The 23,439-nt window shown below is 41.5% G+C and overlaps 2 protein-coding genes across 2 annotated transcripts in view; both read right to left on the bottom strand.

Annotated features, from left to right (window-relative positions):
* Positions 1–6,754, bottom strand: part of TTC17 (tetratricopeptide repeat domain 17) — a 52,278-nt gene extending 45,524 nt beyond the window's left edge. Inside the window, exon 1 of the mRNA XM_085224592.1 lies at positions 6,524–6,754. Coding sequence (XP_085080718.1) covers positions 6,524–6,739 — 216 coding nt within the window. The 5' untranslated portion in view covers positions 6,740–6,754. The remainder of the gene's footprint in view (positions 1–6,523) is intronic.
* An 820-nt stretch (positions 6,755–7,574) lies between these two features.
* API5 (apoptosis inhibitor 5) lies at positions 7,575–23,002 on the bottom strand. Its single transcript, XM_085224593.1, has 14 exons — positions 22,791–23,002; positions 19,553–19,714; positions 18,480–18,573; positions 17,505–17,570; positions 17,023–17,174; positions 15,894–16,100; positions 15,273–15,377; positions 14,534–14,623; positions 13,772–13,953; positions 13,528–13,621; positions 12,684–12,740; positions 11,673–11,749; positions 11,178–11,314; positions 7,575–9,687 (listed from the first exon to the last, which is right to left on the bottom strand). The coding sequence occupies exons 1-14, from the start codon at positions 22,857–22,859 to the stop codon at positions 9,608–9,610; spliced, it is 1,572 nt and encodes a 523-aa protein (XP_085080719.1). The 5' UTR covers positions 22,860–23,002; the 3' UTR covers positions 7,575–9,607.
* Between the last annotated feature and the right edge of the window lie 437 nt (positions 23,003–23,439).

Here is a 23,439-nt window from a genome sequence, read left to right as displayed (position 1 = left end):
AAGCAGCATCAGCCATATGGGTATTATTAAGAAGAGCAGAGCTACAGTGAATAGAGAAATTTTAGGCGTAGCACTTCAAACACGAAACATGACAAGGTTTCAGTATTATCCAACAGGTTTGCTCAACTGAAATCACTTCAACAGAGCACACAGGCTACCAATAGATGTCTAGATCTGTTACCTACCAAAGAAAAACAACAGTTCTTTTGTAAAACCAATGTTTTGGTGATCATGCTTACAGGCACAAAACAAACTTTAGCTAGAATGTACATATTGGAAATTTGTTTTCTACAGTAAGGTCTATGCTCACTGAAGCAAAACAGAGATGGAGGGATAACCCATATACATCTGTAATAAGTAAGAATTTGTTTTCAGAACAGCAGACTGGTTCCATAGTTCAAGAACCATGTGGATGTTGCACTGAGGGCCCTGGGTTAACGAGCATGGTGGGGATGGGCTGATGGTTGGACTGGATGATCTTAGTTGTCTTTATCAACCTTAATGACTCCATGATTCTCAGCTGGCTTGTTAGAAGTACATACAGACTCAGTTTTATATGGAAAAAAAAAAAAGTCCAGCTACAAGAAAAGCCCATAGATTTTACAGTCTAGCTGACTTTGTTCTTTCAGCTTTCACAGGTCCTTCCTGAAAATGTTTGCTTGAAGCACTCCTGGCTGCACTTCTGCTATGACATCCATGGTATGGGGAAAACCTGTCAGGCAGCAGGCAGGCCTTCACTACATAACAGGCCCTTCTGAATGGTTGACTGGAATCATCTCGTCAGCCTGTCCTACAATTACGTAAAGCTGGCGCAAAATAGGATGAGAGGCCAGGATGCCAAGTGTGAGGCTACCATTGATGAAGACCAACACAAGGACTACTCCAACCAAGTTCTGACCAGCCACGACCATCACAGTGATGCATGATGATTCAGGTGCCATACCTCACCTGCCTAGTAGGCACATGGCACTGGCACAATGCAGCTCTCAGACAGAAGCACCTGATCCAGGACAATGATGGGAGTTCCTCGACACTACATTTTCACCCTTTCTTTAAGCATGCCAAACTGCTCAGGTCCAAGCCTTTCAGACAGAATTATGAAAAGGCAAAACATTTAGAATGAAAGGTTTTTATTTGTCTGTTTTAAAATTTTCACACTAGAGAAAGGCCGAAATCCCACAGCCTTTTTGTTACTTGAGGTAAAGTTCTAAAACAAATAAGTCTCCCTTTTCCATAGGATAAGGTGACCTACACTTCAACAACATCATACTTCACCTCATCCTTCTGTGGTCTGATGGTATCTCTTGGGCAGGTTCCTACCATGTCCAGGCTGGCCTCTTTACTCACATCAGTCAGGAGGCACCCAGTCTGGAAACTATACTGGGGAAGTAAGCTACACTACAAACCTCCATAAGAAAGAGGAATTGATTTTATTTAGCACACAACAGACTCAGCAGGATAAGAGATTCAGTCAAGAAAAAGGTCATGTGGACAAGTAAAAGAACCTTAAGAGAAACAGAAAAGCAAACACCCACCCATCATTCTCACGATGAGACTGAGCAACTGCTTAATGTGTCACAGAAAATGTTCTTGTAAGCAGCAAATACCTTTCATTTGTCTGCACTAGATTTTTGCTTCCCTGGCTTTGGAGGCTGCTTTTTCTCTGCTCTGAGTGTACACATGGACACAACTTGGGCTCCAGCCCTGTGCTATGCCATCAGTCCATAGCCAAGCAGTAGCAGCTGGGTTTACAGCTCGTGGGCTTTACAGCCACCCATGAGCCATCTTGCCATGCCACAGCTTAGGGCTCACTCATGTTCAAACCTGTCTCCACAGGAAGAACTGTTGGGTAATGCTTCCCTTCATGAACTAAGTAGAATCAAACACAATGTTGCTCTGCGTGAAATTCAGGTGCCATTCCTATTGAAGGGCTTTATTCTCAGCATTGGACAGGCCAAAGCCTTGTAGCTCCATGCTGGTCTCCAGTTCATCTCTTAACAAACTTCAAAATCTACAACAGTACATCAAAAGCAAAATGACTTTCTGCCAACTCAGAGGCTTTGAGAGAGGCTCTCTACTCCTGGCAATACTGCCTCAGCCCTGCCTTGAACCATCTGTCTAGGAGCTCAGAACTAACTTGAGGACCACATGAGGACAGTTCTTCCAGTCTCCCCACAACACGCTGGACTGCAGCTGTCTCCACCAAGCCCAAACACGGTATCTACAAGGATCCACCTCAGCTCAGATACGTCTTTGGTACATGGAAGCAGCCAGTCTGCACCAGCAGAGCCACAACTGACTGCTGGAACTGCTTACAGCGTTGTATTTAATCCATCCTCCTTGTGCCACGTTTCTCCATTATCTGGAAGGACACTTGTACTTCAGTAGGGTAGCCAGTCTTCCTGCTATCAGACAAGCACAGCCTAAAACAGGTTATATATCAGTCTGAACTTTATACTGGAAATTGTGAAATGAAAAGGTTTATAAACACGTATACTGTGCAGATATCATTCCAATAAATGGTCTGTCCCCTGCTCTCCAGGAACACAAAACTGAAGGACTCAGATCAAAAAAAGAACAGGAACTGAGTGAGAAAGATGTGTTAGACCTCAAAACAGCTCCTAGAGCAAAAGACAGAGCTTGATGGCTTTCACTTGATGGCTTAGTGAGACAACAGAATGTTACATGCACTGCTGAGAATTAACTTGCCTTATCATTCAGAAATGCTCACTGGAACAGCAGTGCCTACTTAGCAAACACTCCTATTTATTGCATGGGATCTTGCTGATACACTGCAATCTGTTGGGTCTGTCATAGCTCTGCCACCTGCTTGGTGGTTGTATCTCCAGGAGCTCCAGAAGAAGTGGCAGTCAGGGTGCTGTTAACTATCTTATAGCACAGGAACATCATTCACACTTGAACACAGTCTTATATTAAAGGCTTACATACTTGCTGCATGATGAGAAAACAGTTAATGGAGATTTTAAGGTAATAGTATAAATGATTCCCTCAGATTCAGACTGTCTCAGGTCAGAACCTGCAGCCTTTCCACTCACAAGCCACAGTGTGCTTTGGTAACAAGGGGAATACAATTCACCGCAGCAAATTCAAGGCTGCAGGGAACCTCTTTTCACTGGCACTTCTCTGGATTTCCACAGCTAGTGAACCACCCCACAGTAAGAATGCCTGGATTTGACTATCACTTAAGCTTAATTATTTGGGCTTCATTCAGATAAGTAGTCCAAGTGAAGATTAAACTCTCTCTGCTCCCAAAAAGGCGACAATTTAATGCATTCCAGACTCTGAGAAAGCTAACACTCCTACTAAAGCTAACAATACAAATACTAATTGATGCCACAACTGTTTGTTACCGGACAGCACTGGGTACTTCCAGTGTAAGTCTGCTGTGCTCAGCAGTACAAAGTCCAGTGGTGGCCAGTCACCAGCAGCGTCCCTTGGGGATCAATCCTGAGGCCAGCACTGTTTAATGTCTTCATAAATGGGGAACATCCAAACCTCAGCAAGCCGGGCGCCCTCTGCAAACATGGGTGGCACTGCAGAGGGAAGGGCTGGAAGCAACACAGCTTGGAGAAGCCACTGTGCAGATCAGAGAAGGCAAGAGCAAATACAGCACCCAGCGTGGGACAGCCCCTGCACGAGGAAGGGCAAGGGCTGACCAAATAGAAATGGCATTGCAGAAATGGACGTGTGTGTTCTGCTAGGGGAAAAATTTATGATGAGTCAGCAGCACATGCTTGTGGAGCAAAGAAGGTCAGCTGCATGCTGGGCTGCAGACTGGAGCCAGCAGGCCAAGGAAAGTGAAGCACTTGTGAGAGTGCACCAGCTTTCATGGCATGGTACCATATATGGACACACCTGAGCAAGCCCCACAAAACCGACGTGGAAAGGATGAGAATCAGGCTCAGCCTCAAGGAGCCAGCCAAAGGGAGACACTGCTGCTGCCTTCAGCTTCCTCACGAGAAGGTGCAGAGAAGACTGATCTAGATGCTTTTTGTGGTGCCATAATCAGAGGAATTAGCCAAAGCTGATGGACAGGAAATTCTAATGAGCAAAGAAAAAAAACCAACACAACAACACTCTGAAATGCTGAGCACTGGAGCAGGTGCCCTTGAATCTCCATCCATAGACACAGCCAAGCAAGACCTTGTGAACTTATCTAGCTGCCCTTGCTCTGAGCTGTAAGGAAGGCAGCATTGCCCTGTGATTCTCTTTATAGGTTTTTATACTCAAATCAGCAGCAGGTGAAGCTTGTTCCAAATGTGAGTCCTCACTTACATGCTGTCATCTAGTAGATAAGGTCCTCCAAAATCCAAACATGGACTGCCATGCACATTAGCAGGAACTATCACAACGAATCATTACTTCAAAGTTCAAAGGAAAAGACTGGCGTAATACAGAGAATCCTGATGTAGCAATATTTTTTTCGGCAAAAAAACCCAACAGATTTATTAAAGCCAGCAGAGAAACTGGTATGATGACAGGTACTGCTCCACATACACTGGGAAGCTGAATGTTGGACACTGCAGAGAAACACAAGCAGCTGCACAGCCAACGGTCTGCAAGAACACAGAAGAAAGCCCCACTGAAAATGCACAATAAAAAAAGAGCCAGAAAGGATGACTGAATGGCTAAATGTGGTAGTAAAAAGAAATTCTTATAAAAATATCAACTTAATGAAGGATACTCTGAAAAATGCTTTGAAGGGAAATTTTAAGTTTAAGTTCTGTTAAAAGTAATTACATCTTTGTTTTAAGAACTCAAGTTATTTTGGAATACTATGCTTCTATCAGTGAAGTGATAATAAATCTGTTGCAAATCACCCCATTACCAGTGAATGAAGAGGTCATCTATCGTGGTTCAACATTTAGCAGCAATACACATACATACATTGCAGCAAAATATGTATTTATATCTGTGTATATGTATATACACACACGCAAACACACTTAAAACATAAACTCACTCTAGAAAAACGTCCACATTTCTCATTTTCCAGCACAAATAAATGGAAAAAGTGAAGGTCCGAGGTACTCTGCAGGGGTGGCGATAGCAATAGACACAAAGATAAGGTCCAGTTTTTCAAGATCCAGAGAGAAAAAGCAAACAAATGCTGAAGTACATCCTATTATAAATAACACACTGGAGAATAAGCACCGCTTCATGAAAAGAAGCATGGCATCGCAGGTACTGAGGAACCCAGCTTCTCATATCCCAAGTATACCGTATTTATAATTTGCGTTTCCTTACTGGTAATGGGTGAATTCATTCTGATAGCACAAGTTAAAAAAAAAAAAAAAAAAAGTTAACTTGTTATTTTATCACATCAACTTAGTTTTTAAGTAGTTTACAAAAAGAACATGAGAATGCCACTAGTTAGAAGACTAATGCAATTAAATAACTTACAGCAGAGCGGTTCAGTGGAAGCTTCTAAATGCATCCATCATTTATGCAACATCATAAAAAGACACTTCTTAAAAGCAGAGCTGGATTTAGCTAATTAGATTTTCCAGTCATTTTGGCTAATTAGATTTTTCAAGTCGCAGCTGCTTTTCATGCAATAATCAAAATCAACACTTCACCCAGAATTGATAATATACAATTAATATACACACACACGAATGCTTCCAGCCCATTAACATATACTTTCATCATTTCCCCACTCATGAAAGTGGGAAAAGGAGAAGAAATAACACTGAGTGCTGTCATTCATTAGCTTGTGATTAAGTGAGGTTAGAGCGCTGGGATCCATGCAGGCAGCCCATGAGGCACAGCCTAAGGCTGATGGAGGCAGCAGGGCCTCCTCCAGGCAGCCAGCTCCACCTGCCTCCGGACTACAAACGAGCACAGGAGAACCCAGCAAAAGCCTCTCAGAAGAAAAGCGATGCTAACAGACTCTCATTGCTCCACGCTGTTCTACTGTTGATAAAAAATGATGGAGGCATAGCTTTCTGCAATGACTGCCTCCCACTCCAGCCAAGGACAGCCGTAGCAGTGATGTTTACAACCAAAGCACATCTGACACCGCAATAGATGAACAAGAGATCACAGCCCGTACGACAGAACTTCAACATGAAACCCAAACATTCTCAGCGCGCGTGAGGCACGGCCCAGCACCAAAATAAGGCACGCTGAGTACTCCACAAGAACTGAAGGAGGCCAGAATACACCTCTGCAGCCAGCTGCCATGGTGCCACTTCAACGTTCTGCTTCCAGAAGAAGCAAAAAGCAGGCGGGGCGGGGCGGTGGAACGAGAAATCGCACACTCATTCAGAAGTCCGACCGCACCGATCGCGTCCAAAGAGCCGCTCCCAGAGCTAACGGGGCTCGGCGGCTGGCAACGGCCGCGCGGCAAAAGACAGTAGGGCAGCTGCCGGCCCGAGAGCTCCCGCTGCTCGCCCCGCCGCGGGGAGGCCGTGAGGGGCTCAGGCTGCGACGAAGGGCGGCGCGGGCAGGAACTCCCCCACCGCCGCGGCTCCCGGCCGCCCCCCGCTCCCGGCCTCACCTGCTGCTGGATCTTCCCGTCCTCCGTGACCACCCAGTGCGTGGTGGCGGCGGCGGGCCGCGTCCCCGAGGCCAGCAACGAGCACAAGCCCAGCGCCCAGCCGGAGAAGACCCACGCCCGTCCCAGCCCGCCCCACCCGGACGCCACTGCCGCCGCCATCTTCCCCAATCCCGGCCTGCCCGCACCACCCGGAACCGGAAACACCCACTCGGCCATTTTGGGAGGTGGGCTTCGGGAGTAGGGCGGGGCCGGGCTTCGCGAGGCGGCCGTCCGGGAGGTAGTCCGCCTTTACTTCGAATGCTTTTGAATTACTTTTCATTTCCATTCCAGCTGACGGCATCCACGTTCACCACGAGGAACACCGGCTCAGCTGCAGTCACGCTTTCCCAGGCCCAACCAGGATTTCCACATTCAGTTTTCCCTCCGTTGTAGCCGAGTTGCGAGCAGTTGCGCTCCTTCAGGACGCCAGCCTTCCTCAGCCCTGCCGAACAGAAAAACGTGCCTGTAACACACGCCCAGCACCTACAATTAAGAAAAAAGTTCACAAATGCTGACGGAGCAGTTGGCTAACACAAGGTTTTGCGTTCCCTTAAAGACAGATGGAGAATACAGTCCCACAGCTGTGGTACTTACATTTGCCCAGGTTTTCACATGAGGCATGCTGCACTCCTCACCAAATAAATCAGGCCGTTACTCCAAGCTGCTGTTGCTGTCAAGACACCAACATATTTTATTGCACTGCCAACATCTAGAATATTATGTGAGTGTGATGTTTCCTTTTCACAATACATTCCCAAATAAAATATAATGGATCTGTGAGACACGCAACTTGTGCTGAATATTTAAATGCCTGTCCAAGATTTTGTATTTAAGTTGAATTACTCACATTGAAGCAGCTAATACAGTCTTGATAAATATTCCTTAATGACAAACAGCCCAATACATCTACGGCAATCTCACGAGTGAGTCACCAAACCAAAACGTAGCACAGCACCCTGCTACTAAGCCAGCATAAAATGCTGCAGAGTAACTGTAAAACAATGAGCCAAACAAAATTACAAAATGAATTTATTCCAAAAGCATAAGGGAACATTTACAAGTCATCAAGATGGTAAACAGGTGTCTCCACAAGAACTCACTGCATTAAAATTAAGTACGAAAGGGAGAAAATCTAACTACTTCTGAGGCTACAAGAACTTTGCATGTCATCTCTGGAAAACAGGAGCCCCATGAAAACTGACTCCAAACTCAGTGAGAAAATAAGCTGCTAGAGCCTAGCTATTAGTCTAAATGCAAGCTACATTTAGGCTTGGAGATTACATTTTTAAATCTCCTCAAGACAACAAATTATAGCCACAAGAGCAAAACGTATTTTTTCCTTCAATGAAAGCTTATTACCATCTAGTGCCTGTTTTCAGAGTGACACTTCGATCTCATGAATTTGTACTTGAAAAATGCTTTGCTAAATTTGTTGGAGACAAATATGATTTGCAGCTGGCATATATTCATAAGTACAAGTAAGCTCCCATGTCTTGGAATGTCCTAAGTTTAATGCCTGCTGCTCCAGAGTTGAGCAAAAAAAGACTCACAATTTGGTCAATAACTCCAACTTTGACATAATTCTGGTATTCTGCTCTTTTGATTGCAGTGATAAATATGGAAGTGTTACTGAAGACACCTGAGTCAGATTCACAAGCAAATACAAATGGAACTAGGTGGCAAAACATCACTTTCAAGCATTCATATGTGGATAGCAAATGACTGCAGAAAAAAAATAGGGAGGATAAGAAAAGATCTTCATTCTTCTAAAACCTAAGCTATTTTACATCAACATGCCCTGGAAGTCTTGTTAGAAATTCTCTTCCCCTGCCCCAACTTTTTTTTTTTCTTTTCTTTTTTACTATCAGCTAACCCCTTTACAATGTTGAGTGACCTGAGAAGTAAAAATTTTAAGTGGTGAGAATAAAAAAAAAGCATTGTGCTCTTACATTGTATTTTCTGGGTGTACACCAGTAAATAAGAACTCCAAGTTGCTATGAAAAAAGCAATAGCATGGATTTGTTAATTTTTCCACTTGAATTCGACTACATTGCTGGAATTTTTGAATGTTACCCAAAATACAATTTTATTTATATATTTTTAAATGCAACTGTATTGGTAAAAAGACAAAACAAAAACACAACCCTTGAGTACCAACTAACCCAGAAATTTGCAAAACACAGACAAGAGCCAGGTACCGCTACGGTCCAGCTCCAGTCTACAAAGCTTAATCACTGCATCAGTCTTTACCCATTCCTGGAACAATTCTAGTGATTTATTGTTGTGTTTTTCCTGTTCATTTCCTGTAATTTCATGGCATAATTATATGCACGTACTCATATCAAACATTTAAAATTCCTCTGCAAAACACCACTTTTGCATTACAATGCACGGAGAAGAGTAAGATGTACAAAACAAAAGAACACCACACTCTCCATTTTTCTAAGTAGAAGGACTGCTTCATGCTACAAGCAAAATAAATTTCCAACCAAGTTGCAAATTTCAAAAAACCAGCAGGTCTCTCAGTCAAGTTCATTATAAGTAGATAAAAGCAAATCTAACAATGGTACTCTTCTCCACATATTGCAAAATACGATTACAGACTAGGAAAGGATTACTTTAGGTGCTAAGCTTTTCTGACATATCTCTGTAATCATGCCTTTCCTTTCCATTACTTCATACATAAAATCAATTACATACTATCAGTAACGCGGTAGCTGATTTTTAGGTTAATATGCAAACAATCAAGATGTAAATTTTGATAAAACATCTATGCTCTTTTCCAATTTTGAATAAATCCTGAAGACACTTCAAAAACAAGAACCCAAAACTGCTGACTGTAAGCATCCAAAAATACGGTTGTAGTTTCACTATGGACAAGTTGTAGTCCGTTAGAAAAGTAGATCATACATACAAAGGTATAAAGAACATTTAAATCAGTCTTAGCGGAAGGCAGTCCTTGAAGGAAACAATACTCCAAGCAATCTTTTGCTGAGCGTACTTTCGCCTTAGCCCACTGGGACCAGGGAAGATACACCGGTCTACTCAGTAGATTCTTCCTCGACTACGATTGCCACGTCCTCCCCAGCCTCTTCCTCGTCCACCCCGGAAACCACCTCTTTGCTCTGAAACAGAAATCAAAACTTTTCATACAGGTTTCATGCTGTATACCGATGAGAACTAAGCAGCAATAACTAGAGGTATTAAGGCTGACTTCAGTCCCTGAGGTTAATCTTGCTTGTTAAGATCTGAGTTGTGCTCTGGAGTGCTAATTGTAAAAGGATGTCAGGAGAACCAGCCTCTTTAAACTAAGCACAGTCTTTCTGTGTACTGTGACTGAGCTAGCCCTGAAAATTGGGCTGTAAATAACTTCACTTGGCCATGTAGTTCATCCTTCAGTCCAATAACACCATGCTGATCTTGACATACGTTCACCTGACTTGCTCCTACGGATTTTATAAAATGATGGAAACTCACAACTTCTTCAGCCTGCCTTTTTCTATCCTTAAGTTATGAGCATACTTAAGTTTCTTTGTTAGGCTGGTACCCTAATGTATATCCAAATGAAAGATCTTAGGTATAACTGGACACCACACAAACTATCTTCTATACTGTAAAAGATGTTTTGTTCCTCCCTGTGAAGAGCAAATCTGATGACAGTGGAAAAAAAAAAAAAAAGTGAATGAAACTCTCATTCCTCTTCTATGCTTTCTCTTCATGTACAGTCTTTTAATCTATGAGGAGAACCACGGGCATATTTTTAAAATGTACAGAAATTTAAAGTGGATGAGAGGCCTGAGCATCTCAATATTAAAAAAAAAACAAAAAACAACCCAGTAGCAAACTAAGCAGTTTCTAGTTTTTATAACTGCTATAATTACAAGCTTATATTAAAGTACAAAACTGCATCAGCTCAAGTCTGCAGTAAAAAATCCTCAGACTTCCCCTTCTTCTTTTAGATGTAAGACAATGTTTCGTATCAGTTTTTTTTTCTTTTAATCTATGGGCATAGGTGATAAATTGTCATGGCAAGCCATTTACTTTGCAGAAGTAGGCCCAACAGACATCTGGATAAGATGGTGAGAACAGGCTGCTGCCACTGTTGCACTTGTTCATCCAGCCTGCAGCTGCTCTCCCATTTCACCCACAAAAACAACTTTCAGAAAGATAGATTGACTCTGACACTGGGAGCATGCACAGCACATCTGACAAATCCTAAAAGCTTTGGAAAAGAGCTGCAGCGTTGCAATAACTATAAGAAAAATTGAACACAGGTCAAGTCATAAGACAGACAGGGGTCACTTGCAGAAACTGATCTGCCACTTAGAAATTCAGGGTATGTTCTCAATTATGAGATAAAGCACTAGAAACAGTTACCTTAAAAAGCTTATGTACTTAAACAATACTAAAACTAACTTGGCAAGTCACATTACAGTCTATATAGGCTGATAGCACTCAAACACTAATTGATCAGCAATTAGGAAAAGGTCATTACACACAAAAATTGGTGACAGTACAATGTGACGCTCTAAGAATGTGCTTAATTTGCCCTTTCCCCCCACCCCAAAAGGCACAACTGTAACTGGACAAAGTTTTTCCAAGCTGCCTAACTCACCGTAAGAGAAACTGCCCAGGTTACTACTGTATTTTCCACTGGGAGGATTATATATCTGCCTGGCATCCCTTTTTGGTCCTGCCGAAGCTTTCTTTGGAGGTGAACTTGAGGTTGTATCTTCACTTGTTCTTTTTTGACTGACAGAAGAAAACAAAAACAGATCATTTTACCCCTGTGGTGACAAGTACAGGAATGACTATTCAGCTTCAAAGATTAACGACTGTAAACTAGCAGCAACTACTGAAGATGTTCTGAATAATAATTCTGAAGAGGAAGCAGACTAGTCTCTAGTTGATTCAGTCTATCATATCCCTAAAGCAAGACCAAGATTATTTTATCACAGCCTTAAATCCTTTCAGGGTGGGTTTCAATTTTGGTTGTGAAACTTTTAACTCATGCTGTGTATATAAACGCACAGCTTGGAATCTGTGTTTTGTGAACAGCAGAAGTTAACAACACTTTTTTCATCATTGCTGTTAACGAAAAACCTCTTACTTTGCATCTGCCTTCTGTACTGGTTTCCAGGACAGTGTGACTGTACTTTTATAAGAAGGAGGAATGTGGAAGAGATCCTGTGGAGACAAAATTGGACAGTTCATTCTTCAGTCAAATCCACATCCACTGCACTCAAAGTTTTAGTTGCCCACTGAGGCTCCAGAATAGCACTTGCCTTTCAAGAGTTTTAAAACTCAAACCTTTAAAATCCTGTGGCAGAGAAGGGAACCGAAGCTAACTATCTTAGTTCCATATCCTTTAGTAGGAAATTCAAAAGAGATTTGAATTACCAGAATCACACCTTATACTGCAAAAATACACTTTCTCTACCTATGCAAAAAATACAAAAAAAAAAAAACCCTCTATCTTTTAAAGAACTAAATGGCTCCTGCAGGCACATCTGATATCCCAGTTGTGAAAGTGAAAAAAAAGCTTCTTGATAGCATGGGCAAAATTTAGTTTGTGGTCATGGGTTAAAGATGAGGGACAGGATATGAAGAAAGGCAGCTAGTGAAGTTGGTGAAGTTTTAAAAACGTTGTTCAAAGAAATAAGAATGTTTTCAAGGTCTGTGGATAAAAGTATATTTCTTCAGCCCATCTCTTCCGGACTGTTTGGAGAAAACAGCTCTAAACAGCAGTTTGCTTTGCTTCTTCCTTCCTTTACATCTCTTTGCAATTCTTTGAACTATTCCTTACGTGTCTCTAGCACAGCAGGAATGAGAAGGAAAGAAGGCTCAGCTATAATCCACACTCCCTTAAAACAAGGTTATCTACGCCTGCTAGCAACTGCTGCCACTAAAAAGGGCCTCAATACATACCCTTTCCAAGCAGTAGCATAGGAGCAGAAGCAGCAGATCCACGTCTCTTCAGAACCAGAAGAGTAGGCAGCACACTCAGCTGACTAACAAAGACTAACTTAACATGATACAATTTGTTTCAAATTATTCCCTTTTTTCTCCTTAGGTTACTGTACTTATCTACTTATTATTTCCTCATAATGTTAAGACTTACCTTGATTAAAACATTAATGTTATTGGTTATTTTCAAAGCAACCACTTTGATCTTGTTCTGTTAAAAAAAAAAAAATTACCACTGAATACTTGCTATTTCAGTAGCTTAAAATTATACCAGTTGCTATTCAGTGAGCTGCTGTAGCAGTAGTGAAAGGCGTGTGCACACTTTCAAGGTTACAGTTTTTTAGGCTTCCAGCAGCTCTACAACAGCCAGTTCCTTGTTATGTTCCAGCGTAATTCCCACTCCCTTCCTCCAAGTGCATTCTTCTGTTGTTAGATGGCAGTTACACCAGAGGACCCACTTGAAAACAATGCAGGAGTAATGCTCAGGAAATTGTGCAAGATAAACAATAACCCAATTGGGTATTGAACCATTATCACAACTGCAGCCCCAGTAGAGCTTTAGTATTATTCAAAGCCTTCTTGATTATTTTGAAACTGGTCAATCTGCAGAACTCACACCAAGTTGAAGGCAGTGTCCTCAATGCCAAGCAACATTTTCAGTTTATTTAAATGTAGCCTTTTCCCTTATTTCATATCTGAGAGGATTCAGAAATATAAAGTTTAGTAGTTGGTAACTGAACTTTAATAATGAACCATAATCTCATTTGCAAAAAATAAAATAAAACCATGTCTTTGAAATTAGTGGACAAGCTGAGCTTATATCAATCATCTAATACATAGGTAACACAAGTAAGTTTAAAGAGAAAGCACCAATAGATATTAGCAGCATTGTTCCCTTCACCTATTTGCATGCTTACAACAGGTGCTAGCCTACCATTATGCACCAATGGTTATTTCTGGATGCTCAATTATATAGGCACTATTTCCACAGCACTCACCTCCTCTGTTTTCAAGGCTTCTCCTGTTTTACCTTGGAGTGCTAGACGAAGCTGCCGAATATACACCTGCAGTCCTCGAGCAAAATACTGTAGCCTGGAAAGTTGAAAAGCAAGTGGTTAATTTTACATATTCCTATAAAATAAAAGTATAAGCAAAATGAAGTTCTAAACATTTTTCCATGAAGAAAAATCCTTCAAGCAACACCTCTTAACAGAATTCCAACACCTGCCCCTAAACAATTACCTGATTTTAAAATCTTTCAATTTCTCTGCATTCAGCTTGGCTGTGAGGAAGTCTGGAAGTTTACGACCCAGCTGATGGAAGCTATACAAGAGACACTCAACATAACTGAACTGCAACTTGGGCTCCTCACCACCAGCATTTTCCCCGTTCTCTGCTTCCTCTGGAGGAAGCGGCATATACTCCTAATGAACAGAAAGGAGAAATAAATATATGAGGCACATTTACATAGATTGACAGTTCGCTTGCAATGTTTGAACTGGAGGCTTTATTTTTGCTGACAATTTAAGAAGAATTTCCTATCCCCACACTAATGTGTGGAGCTGCTCCACAAGTCCTGGTGCATGCAGCTAGCCTACACTCGTTCCCTGACACCTCTGAGTCATAGGAGATACTGTGGTAGCACTTCTACTACAGAAAGCAACAGCAAACTGCATCAACGTTTCTGAAATAGTGCAGAATTTGTATAACACTATCAGTACAGATATAGCATTTAATGAGATTCAACATGAGTCTCTCATTGCTATGTTGGTTTTTTTTCCCTCTTTTTCTGTAAGTATACTGGATTAAGACCAACATTCCTTTCTTTACTTTCAGAAGGGCTCTGAATAGCAAATGTTGTTTGTCTTTGTATTGTGGAGAATGTTACCAGTGATACAGCCACTTTTGAAAAGGATAAACAGATTAATGGATTAGCGTAACTTGTTGTGATGAAAAGTGTTTATTTTAGTGGTTTACACCAGTAAAAAGTTGAATTAGTCTTACCAGCAATTTATCAAATAGCTTCTTCAAATTTGATTCCAGCTTTTCCATATCTCCACAAAATGAACTCATTTCAGCAAGAAGCTTCAAGACCTACACATAAGGACAGCTGTTTTTTATGTGTTAATAAAGAAGAAAGGAAGCTTAACTTTCAGACCAAATGAAATCACCATATCATTATTGTTGTTGCAGTACAGGTCAGCTACAACAGATTAAAAAAAAAAAAAAAAAAAAAAATCAAACTCCTGGTCTCAGGAAAGAATTTGAGTGGGAATATGCCCAGTCTGTTCATATGCCCAAACAGAAACACAGGTATTGCTGTCCAGTCTCAGCAAGCAATACTAACACTTTTCTGTAAAGAAAAATCTTGTTCTCTCATGCATAGCTCACCTTTACGTGGAGATTCATAACGATTTAACTGCAACTGCAACACTGATTAATGTAAGCAAAATTACTGACATTAAGCCACTCCCTTAGGAGACTAAATTAACACAAGCTACGCAACAATAATTTCAGTAAATGCTACATGCTTACAAAAAAATTGACAGCAATATAAAGATGATTACAGTGATCTATTTATATTCTAGCCTTGTCTCAAAAGCTGGGACAAATGACATGCTTTAAAAGTCAATGCTCAGTTGTGCCTCAATACAGCAAACATTATTTTCCTAGTGTAGATAGGTTTCCAACAGTACAGATGCATATTTCTCAGGATTTCAAAGACACTGTAACCTTGTCTTACCTCTAACTGGATATCAAGACCCTCCACTGGAGTAGTCAAAGCACTGAGGTTCGGAAGCACGTGCTCACAGAAGTAAGTAACAAATTTTGTGGAATGAACGTTCTTCTGCAGAAAACAAGACAGGCTTCAGATGACCCTTTTGAATGAATTAAATACTCTCCTCCATTACTCTGCCAGCCTTGTAAATGTCTACCAGACAGATACACCTTAAAGCTTTATTCAACTTATCTTTAACTCTGAAATGCAAAGACTTTTTAAGGTAGCTTACGCTTCAAGGCATTCTGCAACAAGGGCTGAAAAGATTGCCTGTAACATGGTAAAAGGACAATGCATGCTGCAGTTGCCTGCCATCAGACCTGAATCAATCAAACACATATACAAACTTAGTGTCAGAATCTTGTCATAATTGACTATAACATCTAAATTTGAAAGAAAACATCTGAATACATAAAAGCTCTTTATTCGTGGGCTTAAAGGGTGCCTTCCAACATTCTAAAATGTGAAAGGCAGAGAGAAGTATTGGTATGTTTTCATTCTAATGTAATCACTCAGAATACTGAAGATGAGCTACGGCTATCAACTTTCCACATTACTTCTCACATGAAAGAAATAAATACATACTGAGAAGAGTGGCACTGCCTGTCGAGTACACTGCAGAAGTCTGTCCACACAATCTGGATCCGCTGGATTGAACGTTTGTTCCAGGTCAGCTTGTTCAGCTACCAGCTCCACTAATTGCTGCCTTCCACTTACTGTCTGTAAGCTTTTTAATCCAGACAATATTTTCATGAATAGAACAAATTCTTCACCTGTCACATCTTCCAGTACCTTAATAAAACACCAGAAAACATATTTCCATTGTAGTAATTTGCAAACCTCCAAGCCAAAACTACTTGATTTGAAAAGATAAAGCATGCAACAATCTAACATTTAAATCATCTCCTATTTATTTAGAAGGAAGTTTAAAGGAACACAGAAAAACACACAGTATAATTGCACAAATCTCTGAGACAAAGTAACCGCCATCAACCTGCACACAAATCAGGTTGTTTTTTTTTTTTTTTGAACACTAACCTTATGGCAAATTTCCTACCTAAAAGAACTGTATGTTTCAGGCAGAATAAATGTTGAATGATTATCTATTTCGTATCCATTGTCTTAATACATTTTTATTTTCTTAGCTTAGGCGGTGCATTGGAATCTCATGAAATTTAACAAGGACAAATACCAAGTCCTGCACCTGGGAAAAACTTCCTGCCCTGCATTCACACATTCTGGGAACCAAGTGCCTGAGGAACTGCTCTGCTGCAAATGTACCATGGAATCTGGAGACAGGAGGCTGCACGAATTAGAGCATTCTTTGAGTGATGAACAATATCCCGGGCTTTGGCAAAAGCATAACCAGTATGCTAAAGAAAGCAAGGGGATAGAGGATTCTGGAATACTGCACCTAGCAGGGGGGTCCTTCACCACAAGAAAACTATTGATAAGCTTCAGAAGTCCAGCCACCTAGACCATCAGTGTCTGGAACATGTGCTCTAAGAGAAGAGCTTAAGGAGCCTTTTTCAGTGTAAAGGAATGGAGAGAGGTGGTACCTAACAGCAGTATTCCAATTCGTAAGAGCATGTGATCAAGACTACAAGCTACACTTTTTACTAAGCCTTTACTGTGTCCGGTTCTAAATAACAGACCTCCAAAACATTGCCAGTGATAGTTTAATAATATCTAACCTGTAGCATAAGATGCTCACCTTCTTTGATTCTGCTAATATGAACTCTTCAACCTCCTTATTCAGTACCTCTTCAGGAAGGGTTTTCAGTTTTGTAGAGAGGAATTTGATGGCTCTTTCTCTCACAATATCCTCCCCCTGAAGAATTTGACTGAATAAGCCTCCCAAAGTCCCTGAAAGGAGAATGAATCAGGAAACACCGATTATTTTGAAACTTAGCAGCTGAGCCATCCATACAGAAGATAGTAGTTTCCTTTAAGACCCCATAAAACATTTAAAAATAATTTTCATAGTTTGACATAAGAGATGCCATTCTTTTACTGCTCTGTATAATTCAGATCCACAACTATTGCAAATTTCAGTACTGTTTGCAAAACAAAGTAATGAATACATCTCTAACTTTTGCACTGCACTAAAACTGCACAAATTTTGGTCCAGCTCTCACTGCATTAGGTAATAGAAAGTATTAAACAAATACATTTACAGAAAAATGTGTCCTTTACCTTTAGCATCCATCTTAAATATACTCAGCAAAGCATTGTTCACCAAATTGAATTCTGCAGAATCATCTGCAAAGAAAAAAAAACAACACATTCATATCCTTGAAAAGCAAACATAAATGCAGAAAGACTTCTGATATCCAACAAGAAGGATTCTATCATCAGCATTATAAATAATGTAACTTGTATTTTAACTGCTATTAGACTTGGAAATAGCCATGGTTGTGAAAGCTGGAGTCAAAAGAAAAAAGGCCATCTGGCATCTCATCCTCTTGCCCCCCAAAACTCCAACAGTACAAATGTGACACGCTTGAAAACTTGAAAGTCTTAACACATTAAGTTTGATAATTTTAAGGAGCAGTTGAATAAGGCTGCCTTTATTAAATTCAGGCAAAAGAAACGAATACCTTCTTTTAATCTACAGAATTTCCCAATGGAAGAAACAATTTTCCCTAAACTAAGATATGTACATGTCCCTTAAAAATATTTCTCTTCTGAGAAGCAATACTGTAGAGACTCAAGCATGCATTTTTAATACAGTTTTGAACATCTAATATTTAGCACTCCATAAGCCTACTGAATTATTAAAAAAAACACTGTATATGAAATTCCAAATTCAATATTTTGTGTAAAAAACACATTCCATCTTTTTGTTAAGGTTTCTGGATTAGAAATCCAATAGCTCTTGGTCAGAAGGTAGTTTAGCACAGTCTGTAACTGCAGATTTATCTTCCTCACCTGCTTTAAAAGCACTTGAATGAGAAAGGTTCAAGACAAAAAAAGATTCACAATAATAATTCACAAAAAATTCACAGAATAATTCACAAGAGTAGCAGCATAACGGGAGAGTAAATAAAAGAGGGGAAAAGGAGCAACAGCTGGGTGTGAGTGCCACTGGGACAGGCTGCTCTGCAGCAAAATAATCAATCAACTGAAAACAGAACCAACTGCATACATTTCCAGGTGAGCATCTCTTACCTGACTGCAGAAGCTGGGTCAGTATGTCTGCTACCCGGGGAAGATTATCTCCGGTGGCAAACTGAGGCAGCTCCTTAATTGCCTGGCGCCGGATCTGTGGAGTTTGCACCATCAAAAGAAAAAATAATGGAAAATTGTGGAAAAGTACCACAAAAAGAAAGATTAAAGAGTACAAAAGAACTTGGATCTTTTAACTCCCATATCAAGTTCGGCGGAAAGAAAATCAGCCAAATTTGAGAAAACGACCACATATCCTCTTAGCATGAGCATCATATCCTCACAGTGATGTTCATCTGTCAGACTCCGATGACAGTCCAACCACCCTCTTTGCTATAAAATTATTAAGAAGTACTTTGGAAGAAGAAAAAAATATATTTTTCTTAGATTCAAGCAGAACTGGAGAAAAGCCAATTTGACCAGCAACTACATTCACAGAATAATTAATCTGATCAACAGTTTAAGTAACAAGCACAACAGAGGGCTGGAATCTGAGTTATTATGGAGTCTTATTTGCTAATGGAAAGGATACTGTTACAATGGTGCGTATGCAGAGAAATGATGTTTTTTCCCCAGCATGGCCAAAACTCCTTCAATCATCTGCTCACATCTTTTAAGATCCAGCCACCAAAGATGTTTCAGCTTATTTCAAAACAAGAAGCAGCACAAAGCATCTCAAGACTTCTGCGTGAAGCCAGAATCACAACCTTATGATTCTCAGGTGCAAAGGAAATTTTCTTGCCTTCCAGCAAGATTTATTGGAATCCATTATCACAAAGTGCTTTGAAAGGAGAAATGCAATAGATACTCAAAGAAACCATATCTAAGCTTCTTTCTATAGAACTATTCTGTTGATCAATGATGGGAGTGAAAAGACAAAGGAAAAATGATTTATCTTCCCATACCATCACACAATAGATTTTTCTATTGCAGGAATACAACTACGTGTTTAAGGCTTCCAGAGGCCAACCCTCCCCTCCTAGACACAGGCTAAGAAACTAAAAAAGAAAGGAAAATAAGAACAAAATATAAATCGTCATAGCAACTGGATAGAAGTTTCTGGTCCCCATTCTTACAGAAACGTCTTCATCCTCACAGAGGTCCAACTGGGCATTGATAGCTGAGTCAGCTAATTCAGGAAAATGCTTGAAGAATTTTGGAATAAACTGGGCTGCAAGTCTCTTCTCCTTGGCGCCTCCTTTCACACCGTCCAAGATCACCTGGTAGGCATCCTTGTGCTGGAAGAAGAAAAAAACAGAATATGCAAATAGAAAAAATCTTGGTGTATTCTTAAGAAACGAAAGAGTTTTCTCTTTCCTCTTCTATTGCACCTATTAAAACGAACTGAATTATTCAAGTCTCATACAAAGAAGTGCATTTCTCTCTTAGAGCAATATAACTTCACTGATCCAATAAAATTTGTCCCTATTGACTGTACCGTTCTTCTGGTTCCAGTACCTGTTCAAGTGCTTACTGTTCAAAAACTCTTTGCCCTAAGGCTAACAGCTCTTACATGCCACTTGTCATTAGATTAGCGCAGACTAAAGGAATTACATTATCACCTTCTTCACTGAATTTAAGCATTATTTTCCCGACAAGTTTCTGGCTTCTGTCCGCTCTCTTATGCAGAGGCTACCTCTCCCAACAACTGTACAACTGTAACAAATCATGAGTGATTTCTATGATTTATTGCTCTGAAGCATCTTCGGCATCTATTTGAACAGCTGAATTGATGTATGAGGGTTTTGAAAAATCCGTTAGCAAAGATTGGATGCGATAAATAAATGAAGCTGCAGTTGAAATACTGAGGAAAAACCGGCCCTTAAGCAACAGTGTGGAAAGTCTCCATCCAGCTCTTCCAACCAAATCACACAGGCATTTCTGACCGAACCCTCATGATAAATTCAAGCCTTTGTTGTGGTTAGCTATTCACAGAATGGTTTTTGTTGGGAGAGACCTTAAAGATCACCCAGTTCTACCCCCTGCCGTGAGGAGGAAGACCTTCTGCTAGAAATAAAAGTTACTATCACTAGGATGCCAGGAGAAATCAGCATCTTCTATCATTAATTTTCTTCATGGTTGTGAAAGGAATATTTAGGCAGTGTATTCCACTTCGAAGAGCAACATCAACAGTACAGGACGCTTTCCTTTATCTGCTCTGAGTTTCTTAAGAGTCACATATATCATCATCCCTACTCCATACAGAAGTTCACCTGCAGCAAGTAGAGATACTAATTTACAAAGCAATATGCTGCTTTTACTCCCTTTATAGCAAGCTGTATTTTAATATTCAGGACCAATGCTGCTTAAACTCTCCTTATTCCATTTGACACCCATTTGCAGTGCCAGATTCTGAACCAGACAAAGACACTGATGTGGAAGGAAAACTACCAAGGAAAGTTTGTTTTCCAACTGACCCACACCCTCATCTGACCTGCCCTACATTGTACAGCACAGCATGCGCATGAATGAGCCAGCACAAATTAATGATCAAATACATATTGTTACACTTACAAATTCAAAGACTGCATGCAAGTAATGACTTTTTGTGAAACAAACTGCTTAAACTTCACATATACTTAAAAAGCATCCCAAAAGCATGAAATAGAGTAGCTTGGGTTTCAGGAATTTCTATTACTGCATGCTAACTATTCCTAGTACTCAGCTGAGGCAGAAGTTTGTCTTACCACCTATCTAGCAGCAATCAATGCCCAAGAAAGAGCAGCCAACTGCAGAAAGAGTAATCCCACACTTTTGTGCATTTCTTCCCCATCAGTAACACAAGAATGTCTGAGATTCTGAACAACTAAAAGCTGACACTCATCCACTGATTTCTCTTAATCAGCTCTTGAACTGATTAATACTTCATAACAGCTCATGACAAGTTTAAGTGTTATAGAAAAGTGCGTTGTCTTCTTTATTTTAAACCACTTCTTGACAGTTGTTTTTTTTTTTTTTCTTTTGACATTCTCACCTTCTTTCTACTTGTGACGTAGACTCATCCTATCAGTCTTTTTCACAACTGAAACACTTTTAGAAGATGAATACTTCCGGTGCTTTAAATTACTCCATTCAGTGTTATATTTCTAGTGGTCTCCTTGCTCTTTTCCTCATGTTCAAAGTTTCATTTTTGAGACAGCATGACTATGAGTTTTTTTTATAGTCAAAGAATGTGAGACATCACATTTACAGGGTTATTAACGGATAATAGAGAGGGATAAAATGGATGAATAAAGAACAATTACTCATTGCTTCTCAGAATCCAGAAATAAGAGACATTGTGATTATGAAATGAGAAGTTTAAAGAAGGTAATTTCTTCACAAAGCAACGGAACATTTTGTCACAGAACATTTATATGCCAGAAATACAATCACTTAAAAAAAATGTCAGAGAAGACTAGTGAAGATCAACCCAGCACAATACACTAATCACAAAGAGGCTCTGGAAGCTTGTAAGTGGAAAATGCACCAGGATCCATCATTCTCCACTCACCCTCTTCTGACTCTGAGAGGTTCTGGCAGCTCTGGGGGTACTGATCCCTGCTATAGGCAGCACTTGTAGCCATTCTGGAGTCTGCTCTACCCCATGCAGCCTGTCTTACAAGAGCTACCCACAACTGTCAAAATGATGAGCGACTACACATTTGTAATACAGCGCATTTATGGCACCTACTTATTTTCTCTCCTCATAGCTCCCAACATTTTAGTTCCATATCATCACTCTCAACTCATATTTTTGTTGACCTGCCTGCATCTTTGTTTCACTGGGGCACAGTTACACAAGCAAAGTCAACAGACTTGAGTTTAAACTAACTTTAAAAACAAACTACAAAACCTTAACGGACTGCCCAAATAACCTTGTGTCGTAGTATATACTTACAATCCACTGCTAGCTACGAGTACGCAAAGCTACTTTCCCACTTAGCGTGTCGAACAGCACCTCACCACACCAGCAGGGCTACCGAAATCCCCCGTAAGGCCCGAACCCGGCAGGCGACACCCCGCGGTCCCCATGCCACGAGCAGCCCGCTTCTAGTTACTGACTCCTAAATAGCCGGGACGCCGCATCTAAGCGAAGAGCATCCATCGCGGGAGCTGCTCCAGCCCCTTCCCCTCCCACCCGCGGGATCGCAGCCGTAAAGGTCGTTCCACAACCTGCCCCGAGCCGTGGAAACCCGCACGCAGCCATCACGGAGGCACCCCCCATCGCAGCGGCGCCCCTGCGGCAGCCCGGCCCGCCCAGCCCGGAGCTCCCCGCCGCACCACTCGAGCCCCAGGCCTGCCGAGGCCTTGCAGGCCGCAGCCTCTCCGCACCTGGCCCGCCGTCTCTGTGGCGTCCGCCAGGATGCCGTAGTTGCGGTAAAGCTCCTCGACGGTGGGCATGGCACGGCGGGGAAGGGGCAGAGCCGTCGTTGCAACCGAGGCCGCCGCTGACGCCACCGCCGCCGCTCGGGCCGCCGCCGCTACGCGCAGGCCGCCGCCGTCAGCACCAACGAGGCGGAAGTCCCAGAGCGGCCGCGGCGAGGCGCGGCGGGAGCGGTGCCCGCATGGCGCCCCCTGCAGGGCTGTGCGGCTGCCGGCGGACCTTCTGCCCCGCCGTGCGAAACCTGTCGGCGTTCGGCGGTTAAAGGAAACGAAATGGGCCCGGGTGCAGCGTTGGCTGCGTTTATAAATCACCAGTACCCGACAAATCGCATCGATTCCAGAAGGGGGGCCAAGGCTGCTCCAACAGGCTTTAGAAGGGGCTTCCCACGTTAGCCACGTTAGAAGAACATGTTCTCTGTGTCTTATTCTGGTGCTGTCTTCCTCATTCCATGCATCACTTTTTTCCTTCTCTCTTTTTTTTCCTCATCTACTTTCCTATTGCTTTGCACCATTACTGCAGTGTTATACACAGAATCACAGACTCATGGAGGTTGAAAGAGACCTCTGAGGCCATCTGGACCGACAGTCAGCTCACTCC

Source organism: Meleagris gallopavo, chromosome 5, assembly GCF_905368555.1.
Source record: "Meleagris gallopavo chromosome 5, MGAL_WU_HG_1.1, whole genome shotgun sequence".
NCBI classification, from domain to species: domain Eukaryota; kingdom Metazoa; phylum Chordata; class Aves; order Galliformes; family Phasianidae; genus Meleagris; species Meleagris gallopavo.
The sequence above is the reverse complement of the archived record's forward strand: the minus strand, read 5'-3'. Positions and strand labels throughout refer to the sequence as shown.

Bases quoted from the DNA above. Each gene is read 5' to 3' on its own strand.
- API5 (XM_085224593.1), bottom strand. From the start codon at position 22,859: ATGCCCACCGTCGAGGAGCTTTACCGCAACTACGGCATCCTGGCGGAC. The intron at 18,574-19,552 runs GTAAGAATGGGG...CAAACTCCACAG, and splicing joins GTGAGGATGAAGACGTTTCT to ATCCGGCGCCAGGCAATTAA. The intron at 16,101-17,022 runs GTGAGCATCTTA...TGTTTTATTAAG, and splicing joins TATTAGCAGAATCAAAGAAG to GTACTGGAAGATGTGACAGG.